General features: G+C 37.4%; 1 protein-coding gene across 1 annotated transcript in view; it reads left to right on the forward strand.

Moving 5' to 3' along the window:
- Positions 1-9,674: 9,674 nt before the first annotated feature.
- Positions 9,675-20,439, forward strand: part of LOC126147644 (uncharacterized) — a 95,392-nt gene continuing 84,627 nt past the window's right edge. Inside the window, exons 1-2 of the mRNA XM_049915709.1 lie at positions 9,675-9,804; positions 19,171-19,361. Of these exons, the coding sequence (XP_049771666.1) occupies positions 19,182-19,361 (180 nt within the window). The 5' untranslated portion in view covers positions 9,675-9,804; positions 19,171-19,181. The remainder of the gene's footprint in view (positions 9,805-19,170; positions 19,362-20,439) is intronic.

Consider the following 20,439-nt stretch of genomic DNA (forward strand, 5'->3'; position numbering starts at 1 on the left):
TTTTATAATGTAGAGGAATGTTTTGAACCCCTAACAAACAGTTGTATTTTCTTCATTGTCATTTGAATTGTGCAATTCCAATGTGACATTTATGTTTGGTTTGTAGACCCTTAAACTCTAAATGATGTGATACATATGTTCTTCAAAGTGTACTGCATGCATGTCAAATCATTGTTTACTAGTTCAGAGAGCATGTTTAAGACCAATGCATTAATTCATTGTCTCAATTTTTAACACACTGTGAAATATTAATATTATATTTATTATACATTAATTTGTAGTTTTCTGCTGTGCACAAGCTGTATGGCATTATCGCATTTTACCATATGGAGTTGCGACACTCACTGCTATGAAAATTGTTACCATCTGATAGGTGGAATGACACTAACAGCTCTAGTGGCAGGGAAGCCAGCTGTAAAATTAATGTTTGTTTTTAATTATTTTTCTACTTAATTAAGAAAATAGTTATTATTGTTTTATGTTCCAAGCATTATTAGATTATCAACAGAGAAGAGTGATTGTGAAATAAATAGAAAAATAGCCAAATCTCTCTGATTCAGTGCCATAAGTTACAACTTATTCGTAAAGAAATACTTTCGAATACGTGTATAATTGCAAGATATTCTACTGAAATTAAGAGAATTCAAACACGTATTTCATTCATGAGAAGCATATATTTCTGTTGTTGTTATGATGCATACTTTCATTGACACATAACAATTTTGAATGAAGTCCAATGTTTTGGAAATTCGCGCACTTCACTCGACTGTGTAATACACAACTACTTTTGTAAATGTAATTGCTTTTGCATCAGAAGTGAATCCACTGCATACTCTGGCTGTTTGTGGCTCACATGACGCAACAATCATGGAACTGGTTTCTTCTCTGTTAGGAATATTTCTTTTGTCACTTCATTATCATGTCTATGTGCATTTCCTTTCAACCACAATTGTATTGGCTTATTTGTACGTTAAATAATGTAGGTATTGCATTCGATACAAGTTCTGTACGTTCCACACTCACTAATGGGACTGAAAGTGTAGTGAAGAGAACTTCCCGTCGTGGATACACAACATCTTTCTGCAAAAGGTCAGTCTTCTGTTGTTTCCTAGCCATTTTCCCTTCTTAAAAGAAAACAATATTCATCAGTATATACCTGTAGTTAAAAGAGAATTTTAAATAAGATGTTCTATAATGTACCGTTTCATACCTCCAAAGAGTCCCTAGGAAACTAAAGAAAGACAGATGTATTGTAATTTTTTAGTTATTGCCAATTTTTATAGCACTGCATATGCTGTCTATTCTATGTTACACATCTATATAAACAACACGATTCGCACTCATCCATTATTGTATTTTTAAGTGTACCTTTCCGTCCACTTGGAGCACTGCTGTCACAGTGTGTAACAAACATGACAAGGAATTTCGTGACTGTATAGGTTTGTTTAAGCAGCTACCAGAGAACTACTTTCAAGGACTAAAACACAGGTGATGATGTAGGAATGCGTGTTTGTTGTTTTCTCTGCTCAACCCTTTCAGATCTGAATTTTTTGTAGCGGAAGAAAACTTCTTTTCATGCCTTAATGCTCTTGGCATGATTTTTAATGGTTTTTGATACAAGATTAATAAAAAAATGAGAACTCATTTTCAAAACATACTATGTACACTTGGCATCTTTTTATAGACTAAAATAACTAATTTTGAAATATTCACTGTTGTATGAAATAAACTTGTAATTCCATAATTACCATGCAGTATAACAATTATAATAATTATTCATATATACAGTGGAATATAACTAACCACTTCTATATATTCTGGTGGCCACAAGCACTGCATACTGCTACATTAACTTGTTAATATTTTAGACTGAAGCCCAGCAGTTGGCAGCACTTGTACTTGATAAAAAGATTGAACATTCACAAATGTGTGCATGAGGTTGCCACTGGGAAAAAATATTTCTGTTACAACTAAGAGACAGTGAAATTCAATGTACACAGTTATAGCCAGTAGGTCTGAAAGAGATAAATGCATCCCGTTCCATTTCTGGTCAGATTTCCGAACACAGTGATGTATCAACAGCTGATACACGTAGCAGCAGCAACTGCATATCTAGATCTACATCTACATTTATACTCTCCAAACCAGGGCAGAGGGTACACCCCATTCCACTCACAAATGGAGTGGGGGAAGAATGATTTTTTAATGCCTCTATGCATGCATTAATTATTCTAACCTTATCTTCATGATCCCTATGTGAGTGACATGTAGGGGGCTGTAGTATATTCTTGAGTCATCATTTAAAGCTGGGTGTTGAAACTTTGTTAACAAACTTTCTCAAGGGTAGTTTACATGTATGTTGAAGAGTCTTCTAGTTCAGTTCCTTCACTAACTCTGTGACTCGCTCTCACAGATTAGACAAACCTGTGACCATTTCCGTTGCCCTTCTCTGTATATTTCAATATCCTCTGTTAGTGCTATTTGGTATGGGTTCCACACACTGGAGCAGTATTGCAGGATGGGGTCACAAAAGTGATATGTGAGCTATTTCCTTTGTAGACTAATTGCACTTCCCCACTATTATACCAATCAACTGACATCTACCATCTACTGTACCCACATTTGAGCCTATGTGACCATTTCATTTCATATCCCTTCAAAGTATTACACCCAGATATTTGTATGGGTTGCCTGATTCCAACAGTGAATCATTGATATTATAGTCAAAGGGCACTACGTTTTTTCATTTTGTGAAGAACACAATTTTACATTTTCGAACATTTAAAGTAAATTGCCAATCTTTGGATCACTTTGAAATGATATCAAGATCTGGCTGAATATTTATGCAGCTTCTTTCAGACAGTACTTCGTCATAAATAACTGCATCATGTGCAAAAGGTCTAAGGTTACTATTAATGTGGTCTACAAGATCATTAATATACAATATGAACAGCAAGGGTCCTAACACACTTCCCTGGGGCACACCTAAAGTTAATTCTACATCTGACAATGACTCTCCATCCAAGATCACGTGCTGTGTCCTCTCTACCAAAAAGTCCTCAATCCAGTCACAAATTTCACTTGATTCCCATATGATCATACTTCTGAGAATAAGTGTAGGTATGGTACTGAGTCAAATGCTAGTTGGGAATCAAGAAACACTGCGTCTACGTGACTGCCTTGAGCCAAAGCTTTTAGTGTGTCATGTGAGAAAAGTGCGAGTTGGGTTTCACATGATCGGTTTTATGCATCCATGCTGGTTGGCATTGAGGAGGTCATTCTGTTCAAGTTACCTTTTTATGTTTGAACTCAGAATATGGTCTAAGATTCCACAACACATCGATGTCAAGGATATTGGACAGTAGTTTTCTGGATCACTTCTACTACCCATCTTTCAGACAGATGTGGCCTTTGTCCAAGAAGTGGGCACAGTTTTTTATTCGAGGGATTTACAATAGATTAAAGTTATAAGAAGTGCTAAGTCAGCCGAAAATTCAGTATAGAATCTGATATGGTTTCTATGAGGAATTGTAGCTTTTTTTCAATTTTAACTGTGTCGGTTGTTTCTCAACACCACTGAGGCTAATACTTATTTCATTCATTTTTTCAGTGGTATGTGAATTAAACTGGGGCAACATTTGACAACAGAATTTAACAGTTCAGCTTTTGCTTTGCTACCCTCAATTTCAGTTCCTGTCTCATTGAGTAGGGACAGGACACTAACAGCATTTACATATGAGCATAATATCTTTGGGTTTTGTGAAAACTCATTTCACAATATTCTACTTTGGTAGTCATTGAAGATATCACATGTTGCTCTCTTGACAGCCAAATGCATTTCATCCAGAATCTCTGTATCTATAGCCCTACACTTTGCTTTACGTCTATTATGCAGTAATCTATGTTTCTTTGGAAGTTTGTTGACAGTCACTGTATACCATGGAGTTTCCCTCCCATCATGAATTGCTCTACTGGGTACATATCTATCCAGTCGATGGTCAACTATTTTTTAAACTTGAGTCATAGTTCCTTTACATGCTGCTGTCCTATGTTGAAAGTTTCAGGTTCCTCGTTGAGATTTTTTATCTAGTTTAATGAAAATATGTATCTTTCTGATTATTTTAGTTATCCTTTGTACTTCGGTAATCATTATTGCCACAACTGTCTCATGGTTCACTGACACCAGTTTCGATGTGGACATCCCAAAAGAGGTCAGATCTATTTGTTGCTACTAGATCCAATATATTTCTATCACAACTGAAGTTTCTAACCAGCTGTTCTAGGTAGTTTTCAGAGAAGACATATAGTAATGTTTCATAGGATGCCTTACCACACCCACCACTAACAAAACTGTAATTTTCTCAATTAATTGTTGGGTGATTAAAGTCTCTGCTGATGATTAGAGTATGACTGGGGAACTTAGGTACAAGTGAACTAAGGTTTTCTCTAAGGATTTCGTTTACATCAGGAGATGAGTCTGGTGTACAATAGAAGGATCCAATGATCATTTTATGCTCACCCCTAATATACATACAGCTTCAGTTTCTGTCTCAGCTGATTTGAGCGTCTTCTCTACTGCAACAAAAAGATCACCTCCATTTCCCATTTGCCTGTCCTTTCATTATATACCGACATTGTCCCCAAAAATCTCACTGCTATCAATTTCAGGTTTCAACCAACTTTCCATACCTAGTATCATGTGAGCTTCATTGATTTTCAGGAGCGCCTCCAACTCTGGCACTTTGTTGCAAATCCTTTGGCAGGATTTATAAATTTTCTCCTGTGGGAGGCATTTCTTTCGCTATTGCAGTCATACTTCTGGGTTTCCTACAGCTATCATTGTCTCGATTAGATGAAGAGTCGTCTAATCTAAAAAAAAAAAAAAAAATGGTTTGTGTGCATACCACGCACATTCAGCAACATGAGTAGCTCCGATGTGTAGTGCACACTTGACCCATTTAAGGGGACCCTACAGTTCTCAACCATATGGTACATGTCCAGGAGGTCGCACCCTAGCTTGTCACAGAACCTTTGAAGTTTCTGGTTCAGTTCTTCCACTCGACTCAGAACCAAAGGGCCATGATCAGTTTTGGTAACGAAGCTGCAAATAGAGAACTTTGTTGAAACTCCACGCACAAGGCTGGTCTTCTCAACCTTCTCTGCCACTCGTTGAAGGACCCAAGAATGACCTTGGAGCCCAGACAACAGAAATCATTTGCTCCAACATGCACTACAATCTGCAGTCGGTTGCACCCTGTTCCCACAATGGCTGCTGGAATAGCCTCTTCAGTGTGCTGGTTGAGGCCACCATGCATACACAGTGAGTGCACATGATGTCCTTTCCTGTCCCTTGCTACCATTTCCCTATGGGGCACCACCATTCATTGTATATTAGAACTGCTGACAATTAATATACCCTCTACCCTTTTGTGTTTGCATCCTCCTGACACTGGATAAAACAGGTTACCGCATGACAGGTGAAGTGAGTCCCACTGGCTCAGTTTCAGTTTCAATGAAAGACAGCACCTTAAACTTGTTGTTTAAGGGGATTGGTACAATATCCTGAGTCCTCCCTATCCCCATCCACCCTGTGCGGAATGCCTAGATCTACCATTGACACAGCACTTGCAGTCAGGTCCTGTAATTTCTGTAGAAGAGACAGGATCCACAGGAGAGGATAGTACTTGAGGTGCCTCCAGTATAGATATCACCATTACACGGCTCTCAGGAGCTCTTCCAACACACTGATTCGCAGCAGCTGCCAATCGTTTAACAATAGTCAGAGCGATTTCCAGCTGCTTATGAATGGCAAATAACTCATCCCATGTTTGAGAACAGCATTCACAGTGGGGCTGCATTTTGGCTGGTGCAATATATTAAGTGGCAGTGAAAACAGAACATTAAATTAGGGCCTATGAATATCTTTTATCTGTTGAGTTAAAACGTTCCTAATTCCCTATAAGAATTGAAACAAATACACAAAACGATATTTCCATTAAGGCAACACAAAAGTCTGGCAAAAATTACTACTTTCTTAAAACATTTTGAGGTTAAAAATATTTGTTAACAAACTCAAAAACAGAGTTAATTTGTGAAAAATTAAATATCATATAGAGCTACCCCTCTTTAAGGGAAAACTAGATGTATCACAATATGTTATCGTATGAGGAAGAAGGAATACAGCTACTGCTAGATGTCCCTTCATTTTCTTCGAATGGTAAGTCATCTTTCATGGTGAGATCGTGTGGAGCACAGTGGACTCGAATGGAGTGAATGACGTCTTCAATTTTCCTCAATTTTAGATGGTACAATTGTCGAAAACGCTGTTTTAACCATCCAAAGCAGTGCTCAACAACACACCTGTTTTTCGAGAGTCCAGTGGTAAAATGATTTTGAGCTCTAGACAGATGCCCCGTATTTTTAAATGGGGTAAATAAATTCGTAATGCATTGTCACCGAAAAGATGAGAATCCATGAGGATTTAGTTAAGTGTTGACGTCCTGACCAGTTCCCCATCACATAAAGCACCCAGATAACTGACGAGTAAGTCCCGCATCCGTTGGTCATATTCACAGACTATTTTCAGTTGCAATGAAAAACAGTTTTTCCGGTTCAAATACCACTGGAGGTCTTTGGAGGACTGTTTATTCTACTGTGTGTCCTGTCGATTACACCAATCGCTCCAGGAATCCTATTTCCCCGGAAATTATCCTCAATTTATGCCCTTTCCTTGGCGGTTGGCCACTTTGTAAATCCTAAGTCACTAAACAACTATGTCATTCTTTCTATGACATGGTGCCAAGAACCAATACAAATGTTAAATCTGTCTACCACATATCTAAAACTTGCTGCTTCGTGGTCAGTAACCGCAAAAACATCAGAATGTGCTGTAATGGAAGGAGCTTGCTATTGCTACCTTCCTGATGCTTACAATTGCTAGAGTTCCTGAATTTTTCACTTAACTCCTCCCCGACACAACACCCACACGAAAGTATTCCATAAATTCAGTGTCGCTATACTGCAGCATGACATTCTCGAAATATTTTTTGTTTGTCTTTTGGTAAGACGTAACATTTCCAACTCCACGTCACACAACAGAAAAATCGGTTTCGATTTGCTGGACATCTGGAATAAGTGACAGTTATAAGTTCCGTATCTCAATCAATTGCAGTTCTTTTGCACTTCTAGAAGTAAAGATGAATTTATAGGAATAAGTAAAATGATTACCTTACATTTAAGGAACAAGTACAAACATGAACTAGTCGAAAACCGCAACTACAGCAGCTTCCAAAATATCGGAGAACTCGCCAAACAAAGCATGACTCACTTGGAGTATACCGCGCTCTAACTCTGGCAGTTCTGCGCATGCAGCACGGTAGCTTGGGAGAGCTAGAAAAATTTTCCAGGTAGAGTCTGGCTGCTTCACCTCACTGCTTATACAGTGAACAGCCACACACTAAGTTGTCAGAAGCGGCAGAAGGAACTGTTTATATGCGGTTTCAACTCTGCAGATGCGCATGAGCCCGCCTGAAACTGCTTGAACGAACCTTCTGTGTTAGCACAGTCTAATAATATGTACTATTAGACTGTGTTTGTATGTAAATTCTATGATACAATCATGTAAGTGATGCAACGGATGATTATAAACTAATCTAAAAAAAGGCCAGTTCACACCAGCCGTCATATTACATCTCGACACGTCAAGGTTTCTCGGGGAGAAAATATTGACAAGCGGCTTCGCGTGCTAATATTGGAAATTGTTGTCGCGCTCACGCATTTTATAGTAGTGGATTTTGTGCTTTATCACCTTCTTAATTATTATTATTATTATTATTATTATTATTGTTGCTGTTGCTGTTATTGTGCTTTGTTTTCTGGAAAATTGCAAGTGTTCCGTGGCAACTTGGATATTCTTCCATTGAGTGTTCTCACAAGTGAGGTCATATACATGAAAGCAAAAAATTATGTAGGTTTTACAATGATTATGAAAAAACCCTCTATATCCATTTCTGTACACCGAATACAGTCATACCGACAATTGATGTAGCATATGAACAGGGCTCAATTAACAGGGTACATTTCTCCAAATTTTTGGGTGTTTGCATTAATGACAACTTGAACTGGAAGAAGCATATTACTGAGCTTCATAAACAATTAAGTTCAGTATCTTTCGCTCTTCGTATAATCGCTAGTCTTGGTAATAAACAGATCAGCCTCCTAACGTACTTTGCATATTTCCACTCAACAATGTCTTATGGAATAGTTTTCTGGGGTAACTCACCACTTAGACATAAATTATTGATTACACAAAAGAGAGCAGTGAGGATAATTAGTGGTGTTCACCCAAGGACGTCATGTAGGCACCTTTTCAATGTGTTAGGTATTTTAACTGGACAATCAGAGTACATATATTCGCTAATGAAATTCGTTACAAATAATCCATCTCAATTCGCAAAGAACAGTGATGTTCATCTGCACAACACTAGACGGAAAAATGACCTTTCCTATCCGTTATTGAAGCTGTCAGTTGCTCAAAAATGAGTACATTATTCAGCAACAAAAATCTTTGATCATTTGCCCAACGACATAAAGTGTTACAGGTAACAGTTCGAGTTTTAAATCTAGCTTAAAATAATTTCTTTTGGACAACTCCTTCTACTCCGTGGACGAGTTCCTTTTTCAGAAATGGTAAAAAAATGTACCTCTAAATGTAGTTGCATGTGTAGAACTAAAAATTTCAGTAATATTAATATTAGCACATTCATATATATACATCTTGTAATCTGACTTGTTCCACGTCAAATCGATAAAACAATCGGGAAAATTCTTTATGGAACATGACATAACTAAACTAAACAGAACAGAGCTGACACCAACACTGTATACAAGTAAGAACATATAGGTTCCTAAGAAATTTTCATTACATAACGTTTTAAGAGAAAAATTCAACTCTAATTAACTATTAAAATATGGTTGTTTATGACTTAATAGTTACATAAGGAAAAAAACATAATGTGTAAAATAAAAAGGCTCTATTTATTTCCTTACAAATATTGTTTGATGTTTTTGTATGTATACATTTTCTTATGTCTTGAAATGTAGTTTCACGTTTTAGCACTTTTTTACATAAAATTGATCAAGAACATGCGTTATGAAGTTTGCTTTGGCCTTTAATAAACTTTATCGTCTTAAATTCCTCAGTTCCGATATTATAGTCGAACTTCTGTCCCACGGTTGTTAAATCATAATCTCACTTTCACCAGTTCGTAGTGGGCTACGCGAATTGACGTGATGGCCAGTGTGAACTGGCGTGCAGTGGTCAGAGTGGACTCAATGGAGTTGACGGAGTGTATCAACCACCTTCACTCTACCAACAAACCAACATATTTAAACTACATGAGGGAACGAACGAAAGCAAAATGAACGATTTTCCAGCTATTGGAATCACTGGAAGATATGGATAAATAGACGTCTTGTCAGTGAAATAATTGTTCGCTTTTTGATCCGTGAAAATTTGCAGTGTGCTATTTCACATGAAATCTAGTCTGCGCAACTCGATAGATATTATAGATTTCGATGACTGTGGAAATCCAATTGTTTATATTTAGAGAGAGAGAAATAACAAGAATTCTGTTCCGTGGGTCGTTTGCAGTAATCGATTACTCTCGAGTTGGCGTTTCTGTATGAAGTGTATCTGTGGAGTAATAGAATGTAAACATCGACAGCTGATGCTTAAAGTGAAAAACAACTAAGTTTTATTTTCAAGACTTTGTAACTTTATTCATGAATTTTGTGGTAAACAAGGTACGTAAATATATTCTGTTTAAATCAAGGATTTATGACAGTCAGTGACAATCGAGAAATCAATGTAATTATCAACTGCGTCAGTAACAACTACCTGTTCTAGACACCAAACAAATTTATTAGTCCAAAACACGTCAACATTACGCTTCTTAAAATAGCGTTTCTAGGGAAAATGTGTCTGTCTCATCAGTATCCCATGTTTCGAAGACTGACATCAGTTGTTATCCCTTGCCGCTTTTTCATAATTTGTTGCCAGACACCATTAGTTGATGAAAAGACTTCCCATCTTTGTAACATGTTACTGTTATCATTTTGTTATGTGTTACATAATTTGCATGTTGACAATGATGTGTGTTTAATGTGACTTGTATAGTATGGATTAGTCTGGTTTGTTGTAGCAGCTTGAGTCCATTGCGATAGTGAATGTCACGGAATGCAGTCATGTATATGACTATCTCCTCGCCGTAATTCGTAGGAAATAATGTGACAATTCAATTACTTTGTTTTACAATAGTATGATCAGCGTTCTATAGAGGACTTTCTTTTTACGTGGAATGTTGACTCCAGAAGAAGGCTAGCTTTTTTGTGTGCTGGTTTCATCAATTTCAAACAAAATGTCGCATTTTACTAATTATATGGAGATGTATAAGATTCTGAAAAACATAGGTACATTATAATCATCTCAATTTTGTTTTAGTCGCCTTTTAAATACATGCAACGATATTTATGCTTCACATCATACATTCCACACTCACATCACTTATTCAATTTCATTCTTCCACTATTTCCTTTGGAAGGGTAGCTTCAGCACTCTTTTTATGTACTTGAAAATAACTGGGAAAAGAGAAGCGGCAATAACATCAAATTTATTATGTAAAAAACATATCATTTACATATAATACATGTTGTCTGCGTCTGTCTTTGAACTGCTGCCTTGGCATCAGCTTGACATTTCATCCAGATTGAACTGGATAATACTTTTTTATGTTCAAAATTTCCTCATAATACTGTTATGTAACTGTATTATCTGTGATTAGTCTGAGATTGCAACTAATACTATGTGCTAAGGAATTTATGTATAACGTGAATGGATATATCATTTTTGCCTGAATCACAGTCTGCTGCCTTGGACTGTACATCAAGGACTACTGTTGCAGACTTTCAAACACATTCAGCTTTCATAGACTGCTGCTCTTTCCCCAACTTATTAAAAATATATTTAGCTGTCACTCTAGAAGGCACAGTCTCTTCAAAAATGTGACTGCATATGAACTGTGCTATGCATGAGAGAGATTACTTTGTACAGATATTAGTAACTTTATGTCAATAAGGTTTGCATGTGGAATGATTGTGTGTGTGTTTTACTTCGTGGGCTTATTCTCATAGTTTTTATTTGAAGCATATGACGTGGGTGAGCAGAAGTGTTGTGCAGTCTTCTTCAAGCACCAGTTCAGAAGCACGGAAGTATACATTGCTGCCCAGCCATCTCAGTGTAGGTTTTTTGTGATTTTCCTAAATTACTTCTATCAAATGTTGAGATGGTTTCTTTGAAGAGAATGTGATAAATTTTCTCAACCTGAGCACATTCTCCATTTTCTATCACCACCTCTTTGATGGAATATTAAACCTTAATCTTCCTTCCTTCTGTTAAATACCATTTCTCTAAATTTATCCAGAGGTTTTTGTGAGAACATTGATTAATTTCTTCCAGAGATTCCCATTTACTTGGCTCCACTGACATGTTACTGCCCTAGCATTATGCCTCCAGATTCATTCAATATCATCTGCCTTGCTCTTGAACTACATTTCATTCATTTACTGTGTTCCATAGGTTATAGTAAGAAGAAAAAGCTTCAGGGATGTAAAACAAGTCTAGGTAAACTGTAACGAAAGAGAAGTAACTTTTAAAGCTTCAGTTGTAGACTGTACTATGAAATATTCATTATTACACCAGGTGTATGTAACTTTCAATATTAGAATCAAAGCCGCAAATTTGGAAAACGCTGCTGCCATTTCCTCACTTTTATTAAGTAATTACTGTTTATCTTGTATTGATAGCTTAATATTTCGGGTCGACAGAAGCGTCCGATCCCACGCGTCGGCTTTGACCCGTGACCTAAGGGTGTTGTCGTGTGTGACGTCAGGACGGCGCGGAGTTTGGTTTGAGTGTGGCTGTCTCCAGTTCTGTTTTATCTTATTTTGTTTACTTTTCTGATCTGTTCGTTCTATCTCGTGAGATTTTTTTTTTTTTAATTTAAAAACGCTTATTACTTATTTTAATTATCTGTTTCCTCCAATTTCTCGTTTAGTTTATTATATTTATCTTTCTGATCTGTTTGTTCTATCCCGTGAGATTTTTTTTTAAAAAAAGACAAAAAACACTCATCAGCAACTGAAGCATCTTTATCTTCTATGGGTTGCAGGGGTTACGACCCCTGGGGTGGTGGGTGGGTATTCATGCATGGCTGTCTTCACTTACACGTTGTAGCTACGCAAGGCGTCTAAATTTGTTTATATTTAGTTTGCCCCCCCCCCCCCCCCCCCCCCCCACACACCCAAAACACCCCATTTCCCGCACTTGTCCCGTTAGTGTCATTAGGCTTCATGTGGAAAGTGTGTGTGTTTGTTTTTGTTTCCGCCATATTTGTGATGTCATGGGTCAAAGCAGACGGGCGGGATCGGACGCTTCCGTATTTCCAATATTTCCATGATTACATGAATAAATAAATGAAATATTTTTCAGAGAAAACAGCTCCTATCAACAGTTAAGGGGATGGGTGTTAATGAACGATGTGAAATAGCAATATATGTGTATGACACAGAAGGTGGTAGTGATGGTTCTATGTGTGCTTCAGGTGTAGATGTTGTGTTTTGTTTACCATTTGTCTAGTTCTTGTCTGTGTTCTGGCAGCCATTTAATTCTTGTGCTTAGTTCATAGTTTTGTTTGTCACTCCCATCCATGATGTGTAAAATTTGTTTAGAATTATTGTCATTATGGAACCCATTCCTAGTGCTATTGATGGTTGTCGTATCTGTGCCTTTTCCTCTGGGGACCACTCAGGGAATGAGGGAATTGTTGGCATTGACATTTCAATTGATGCTGTTTTTCTGATAAGTCTACGTTGTAACAAAAGAGGGTTAATTGATGTTTGAAATGACTTGAGCTCATCAAGGAAAAAGAGACATTTGTTAAGTGTTGTCATTTAATAGACCTAATGCATATGAGTGCTGCTAAGTCCAGGAACTGTCCACATGTGGAGTGGAATTGTGCCACCATCAAATGGAGGTGGTGGTACACAGCTTCCTTACACCAAAACAAGGAAAACTTTCACATAGACATATGTCCAAAACTTCATTTTCAGGTTATTAATGAAAGCTTATCAACACACAAACTCATAATAAATGCTCAGAATTTCCTCCTCTTGCTTCTAAACATGCATACACTCATGGAATCATGGACTATCAACCCTTTCAAATACTCCCTGACATTTTCATATGGCCTCGCGGGCTTCCATGATACATCAGTGAAGAGGTCTGCATCCAGGTGGTGTGTGCTGCATAGATCAGTTGTTTAAGGTGTCCTCAGAGAAAAAAAATTGAGGGTTGAGGCTGGGGAAATGCGCAGGCCAGGTCCTTCTGTACTTACCCATCTGCTATGGTAGATACTGCTCAATGTGTCTTGAACACTGAGGCTGAAATGTGCTGGAGCTCCAGCATGCATAAACAAGATATTTCTTATTTGCGGGGACAGATCTTCTAGTAGATTCTGAAGAATGTGCTGAATAAAGTCCTTGGTGGCAGCACATGTAAGATGGGTTGGGAGAATGTATTGCCCTACAAAACAGTCATCTTCAATTTCAGCCCACACATTAACCTTAAACTGATGCAGATGTCTAACTTGTACAGTAATATGAGGATTGTGTCAACCCACATATGCTGGTGATGGAAAGTGTTACTCCATCTCTTCCAAATGTCGGCTTGTTTGTAAACAAAACTCAGGAGACAAACAAACCATTGACAAAAGTTCTTCTGTGGTGGATGATCGTTGAAGGTGATACGGATGCATGAGATGTTCGTGAAGTGCCTCCACATTGAAGTTGAAAATGTAGCACAGGCCAGGGCCACTTGTCTTGCACTGATACCTGGCTCCTCTTCGACAGCTTACAGAACCTGCTCTTCCTAGTCAGACATCACATGGTCTTCCTCAGTCAGTAGACTGTGGTGCTACAGATTCTGACCTGGCAATGCAACAGTACACAGCATCAAATGCTGTATGACTTGGCTGTCTTTGGTCTGGAAATGCCATCTGATACAGCCATGCATTTTCATACAAAATTATGTACGGTTACTTCCCTGATCCTTGTGAATGTGTTATACTATGGCGCAGGTCGTTACTGACGTACATAGGTAAAATCTGTGGAATCCTGCACATGCTGTGTGACAAAACTTACGTAATGGCCAACACCCATTGGAACCTAGTTTCAACAATATTGTTGGGAAAAGTGTAAAAGATATCATGCTTTGTCTTAACTACAACCACTTATGATTAGAAAGCACAGACTGAATGTGAATGCTTGTTACATAATATTTTTAAAAGGCAGAGTTATATAAAAGGATAGGTCAAAGCTGAAGTGACTTCAAGCTGCAGCATATTACATTAAATGAACTGTAGCAGTGAGCAAGTGCTTGTGGAGAGAAGATTAATGTTTAATGTATCCACAGATGTGGATCCAGCATGGTTCCTGCTCAATATTAAGGAGTGGTGTGATGGAGTAATTTCTTCATACATACCAAAGGTTATTGTTTAGAAGAAATGGTTATTGTAGCAGATGTATCATCATGTGCAGATCTTGTGTTGGTAGTGGCAAATACCATACTCTTCAAGAAATTCCCATAAGGAGTGTGTTCATAACGTGATTACAACAGATTAGGGTTGCAAACATTTCTCTTCTTGATGAAAAAAAATGCTATGAGATGTGAATTGGTACAGTATATTGATAATGATTCGTTCTGAAGTGTTTTTGATTTAACTTTTCTCAAAACATCTTCGTTACAGTTACACACTACCATCTTTTCCTCATACCTGCTCACAGACTTGTCTGGGCGCAACGGACAAAGAAATCCAATAGTGTGCAATGGAGGAGTGCCAGAATATTGTCTACTCAGGCAAATCATATTTGTTCTAAGGGATGATACTTTGTACCATGTTCAGAGTCTCCCGTGAAACCTCCCAGACTTGCATGTAAGTTGTGGTGGAAGGTGGAGGAGATATTTGATGTTCTGAGAACTTTTTAATTATGCAAAAGTTGATTCATTCGTTGATCTGAGTGATATGTTGAATAATTACATTGAGCTGGTGGATGTCCAGGTTTTTTTCTTTTGTGTGCCATCGTAATGGAGACGGTAACATTACAAGCCGATTCTTTTGTTGCAAGGTTAAATATTCAGAAGCAGTCACACTTTCGGATTGAACCTCAAAGCTACTAAAGCTTGAATCCCACAGAAAATCTCTCAAATCTCTTAGAATTACATGTCAAATATCAAAATGAATGTCAGATGTCAACTACATGCTCTGACCAAAATTTGAGTCATGTCAGCAATGATCAAATAGTGATATCCAGATAATTATCCAGTCATTGCCTTAATGAATTCCTGCCATTTGTTGCTAGTATGTGGTAGTGCTGCCCAATTCCCCCCTCGAATTCGTGGTGTGTTGACAGACTGATCAGTAGCACTGGGGTCATTCCATCCCAAGTGATCACATTTTTCAGAAACTTTCCGCTCTTGTGTTTCCGATTTTGCTCAAATTTACCATGAGTAGAGATATACTGTAGAAATGAACTCGTGCAAAACTTGAGTTCATAATACCCAATATGTTTGAAAATGTGGTCTTGTGTTTGAGAAGCTCTTTGACAAGGGTGTGATGTGTGATGAAAGTGAACAAACCACATTGTTTGACATTTCTTAATACAAGGAAACACCATCTAGGAACATCTTGTTTTCAGATCCTATACAACTGTTGGTCCTGAATCGGAAAAAACATGGTGTGCAGTATGAAAACACTTTGCGACCCAGTATAATAAATCAAAGTACCCCAAAAAATGTGCAGAGAGAAACATTCAATTTTTTTGGACTTCTCTGTAGGCAGGTATCTCTGGAAGGAAAAAATGCAAAACAACTATAATTGAGCAGATATATTAATGGTACCTGGGGCAGGGTCTTATCAGTACATCTTCTTGCCGAAGCACTTATTGTGCATCACGCTCAACCAGAAACATTATGCAAAATATAAAACTCAAGAAAGTGAGCCAAGTTCAGGCACAAATACTGCAAAAGGATGACTTCAGAAGTTCTTCCTTCCAGCACCTCTGGTAAGAGCACACTTTCCTCCACTAGAAACATCTTGTTGTATCTGAGAGTCGAGTCAGCAAAAGGGATGAAAAAGTATTATGCAAATGCAAGCTCTATCAGTTGGCATATTATTTTTAAAGGCAGAATTGTATAAGCTCAGAAGATTTAATTTTCCTCAAAACATCTTTGGTACAGTTACGCACTACCAACAAGCCTATTTGTTATTAATCTGAGACAGTTGTTTATTCAGTATGGAAAAGAAAACATGGAGCAAGAAGTTGGGTTTCCTAAATTTTGTGAGATGCAACTAAAATGGTGCATTACTGTTGGAGCAAATTCAGTATGCGTTTGCACAATACATCAAATTGTAAAGCTTATGTGTAATGTGAGCTCTACTGACATTGACTACAAAGCCCTTCTTGCCAAGATTGTCTGCAATTTAGATTTAGATTGCATGCTTCAATGGTGTGAAAACTGCCCAGAAAGCATAGAAGTAGGGAAATATTTAACAGAAGTGTTTAAAAACTGTGATTTTGATTATGTGATCGAATTCAAACAATGTACCCAAACTGATTGTGGTACACTGAAGACAAAGTAGCTGCCTATTGAAGAAGTTAGTAAAAATTTGATTGCTAAAATTTTGAAGCTTTGTAGTCATGCAAAACATCAGACTTGTCACTTGAAGAAAATCAAAGAAAATTTGAAGCCTGTGAACTACTCATTCTAATGCATTTTGCAGAAAATTATTCTTTCCTCATCCAAGATGCTGTTCAAAGTTATCACTGGGACAACAGTCAAGCAACTTTACACCTATTTGTTGTATACTATAAACTGAGGAAGTACAATGTATTAGCTTATGCATTAGCAGTGCATGTCTCGAGCATGACACCTTTGCCGTCCGTATATAGCTGGCCAAATTGATGAACAATCTGTGAAGTAGTATACATTCACTATTTCAGTAATGGTTCCATTGCTCAATACAAGAATTACAAATAGTTTATAAGCCTGTGCTATCACAAGAAGGACTTTGGTATAACAGATAAATGGATATTTTTGGGACAAGCTGCGTTAAATTTTTGTGCTATGGAATTGGTGGAACATCTAAAGACTTATGTCCATTATAATTATCCGGGCTGTTATGCCATGGTCGGTTGATGAATTCTGTGTCGATTCCCAACGTTTCGTCTCCGACTGCGGGAGACATCTTCAAGGGGGTCCGTAGCTCGATGGAAGGTCCAACACACCCACTGGCTCGCTACCACATTCCAGTTATCTGGGTTGCAAGTGAAACAACTTATTTTGTGACTTCGGTTTATCAATCAACTGACACTAATGTGGTTTTCATTCATCAACCGACCACGGCATAACAGCCTGGATAATTATAATGGACATGGTATTTCCCAGCCGTGAAAGTCTACATTTTAGTATCTAAAGACTTAGCAGCAAGAACAAGCCTACAATGAACTACAGATGATCAGATTTTACTCCCAGAAGATTTATTCAAATTGTGGGACCAACAAGTCCAAGGAATCTTGTTCATTTTTGTTACTAGCCAAGAAATAGAAGACGAAAGAAAGCTAGAACAACAATTTGCAAATCACCATACTTTAGCTGGAACATTTTTTTCCAGTGGATTTGAACCACATTCCAGTTATCTGGGTTTGAAGTGAAACAACTTATTTTGTGACTTCGGTTTATCAATCAACTGACACTAATGTGGTTTTTGTCTCAGTTTTAAACTGTATTCCTGGTGAATACATTGCATGCATCTATGACAATCACTTGTGGATTGGTAACATATGTGGAGTTGATATTGAAGAACAAGATGCCCTGGTCAAATCCGTGTGTTCTTTTTGTCCAGCTTGCTCATTCTGTTAGTCTGAAAGATAAGATAAATATTGGATTCCTGAATAGCACATCATCGTGAATATTGCAGTACCTTCAGATCTAGAACAAAATGTAAAAATTATTGGACTCCAAAGAAGGTAAAAAATCTGTGCATTTTTCTCTGCAGGTTTTTTTTAACCACTTTCATGGATTATGATGCTTCACAGAATGCTTCACACTCTGTCACACTGTATTTTTCTGATTGACAGCTGAAAGTTATCCAAGACCTGAAAGTGCTTACGTGTCTCTTGTAACAAAAGAGCTTCAAACATCGAGTTTTGTTCATTTTCATGCACATTCATCAAAAAGACATTGAAATAGAAGGCCAATGTTTCTCATATACTTAAGCTCATTATTTAAAATTTTGCACAGGTTCATTTCTTGCGTAGTTCTAGACCCACAACAAATTTCAAGAAAATTGAAGCTTAAGGAGTAGGAGGCCCCTGATCACTTGAGATGGGATGACCCACCACTTAAGGTTTAGTTTATGTTGGATGGTGCTAAATTTGTTGAGTTGGCAAAGACTACAAATGAGAATATGTAATGAAGGTTGTGGTAACAAATTTATCTTTCACATAGCCCTTGTCTACATTCCCCCTATATATACTTCTCTTTTTACTACGAAAACTATAACCTTTAAAATAAAAAAAAAGTGACACTATATAATTGACATATCTCCAACAGATATTTTGTTGCAAGATATTGTCATATATTGTCTGTAAACTGTGAGCAATGCAAGGAGGAGAAGGGGATATGTTACATAACCATTGCCTTTTGTTAAGCGTCTTGTAAATGTTCACAATATTAGGATACCAATACCTAATGTTTTGTGGGATGAGCTTATTTATGTTGCTCACATAGTTTCAGATTTTGATTTGACATATGTAAAAAGAGGGAGGGTGGAGTATTTTTCTATGATGGGAAATTGTCTAAATTTTGAATACTTTGTCTTCTGTTAACTTGCAAAATTATGTTAGAACAGTGGCAGTATTCTTTTTCCACTGCTAAAACAGCATAATTATTTAAAATGTGGCTAACAGTAACTGCTTATGTAGATTACTAATGTATTAAATGCAATACTGAATTTTCCCATGTTCCTCATTACTTTCCTTTCATTTTGTTTTCAGAGAAGGGAGCGATGCATGGAGCACGACGAGTTGCAACTTTCTGCTTATTGACAGCAGTCCTTCCAACCGTCCTCCTTGTTATACCCCTGTACCTGCGTCACAGTGTTTTCTCAGACAGAATGTTTGAAGTTGCTGAGGATGAAATTCTGGTTCTTGAAACGGTAGAGGGAATATCTACTGTGTTCTGCCAGGTGAGTCAATAAACATAATAATATTTATTTGTAAAGGTGTAATGTTGAGTAAAAAAACTTCACACGAACTAAATGGTTCTATTACATCAATGAATTGGTTTCATTGATGCAAACGAGTGCGAAAGATATATGTTAGGAGGAAGCAATAGATACTGTGATTATTGTGCGTGCTCTGTCAGTGCTATTCTAAACCACTCATTTTATTTCAGTCTCACACAGCTGTTAGTTCAGCACTCTGTAACTTTTCATCAAATGCAGAAACTGAATGATGAGGGAATGAGCTTTTTGTTATAAGGGCTACGATGTGTTTCCACAGATTTGTGAATGACCATACGACAATATAATATGAACATGCCTTTATTGCTCTAGGAGATTTCAATGAACTGAAATTCAGTTCTGAAGATTCTAATAAAAGGCAAAAGCTCTATCACTGGTGCAGTTCAACAGAACATATCTGAGAGATAGAGGGATGGAGTTTTGAAAAACGTTTCTCTCATATTTAATCACTTCCACATTACTGAAAATCAGCCACGATTTACTTGGTTGAGGGTTCACTATAATGTGACTTAAGTCTTATTGGACTAGCATGTGAAATCCAGTGTCTGCAATCTTCTCTCCTACGTTACAGAAGCTATCAATTTCTTACCATACTGCACCATTGTCCTTGAAAGTACATCTACCCAATTGGCCATGCTAATCCTCTTTGTACCTTTCTAGTTCTAGTTAACATACTGTCAAAGCTAGTACTTGTGTTTGAAACCAGTCTAGTTATCACTTGGGCCACTTAATGTAGTATCTGTTGTAAATCACTCATTTAAATGCTTAATCCAGACCTGAAATATCCTTTGTGACAATAATCTTCTAAGTGAAACTGCAATGAAATAACAGCAGTAGCAACGTGGTGTTGTGGTTATGATACTAGGCTGTTGCATGGAGGGTCATGAGTTCAGAAGTCACCTGAACTGTATAATTTTAATTTCTATATTCGGTTCGACAATATTCTAGAAGTATCCACAAATGTCAAGAATCATTGTACTGGAATGTTCTGTAACTGTATATATACTGTATGTGTTCTGGC

The sequence above is a fragment of the Schistocerca cancellata genome, chromosome 2 (genome assembly GCF_023864275.1).
Source record: "Schistocerca cancellata isolate TAMUIC-IGC-003103 chromosome 2, iqSchCanc2.1, whole genome shotgun sequence".
Lineage (NCBI taxonomy): Eukaryota > Metazoa > Arthropoda > Insecta > Orthoptera > Acrididae > Schistocerca > Schistocerca cancellata.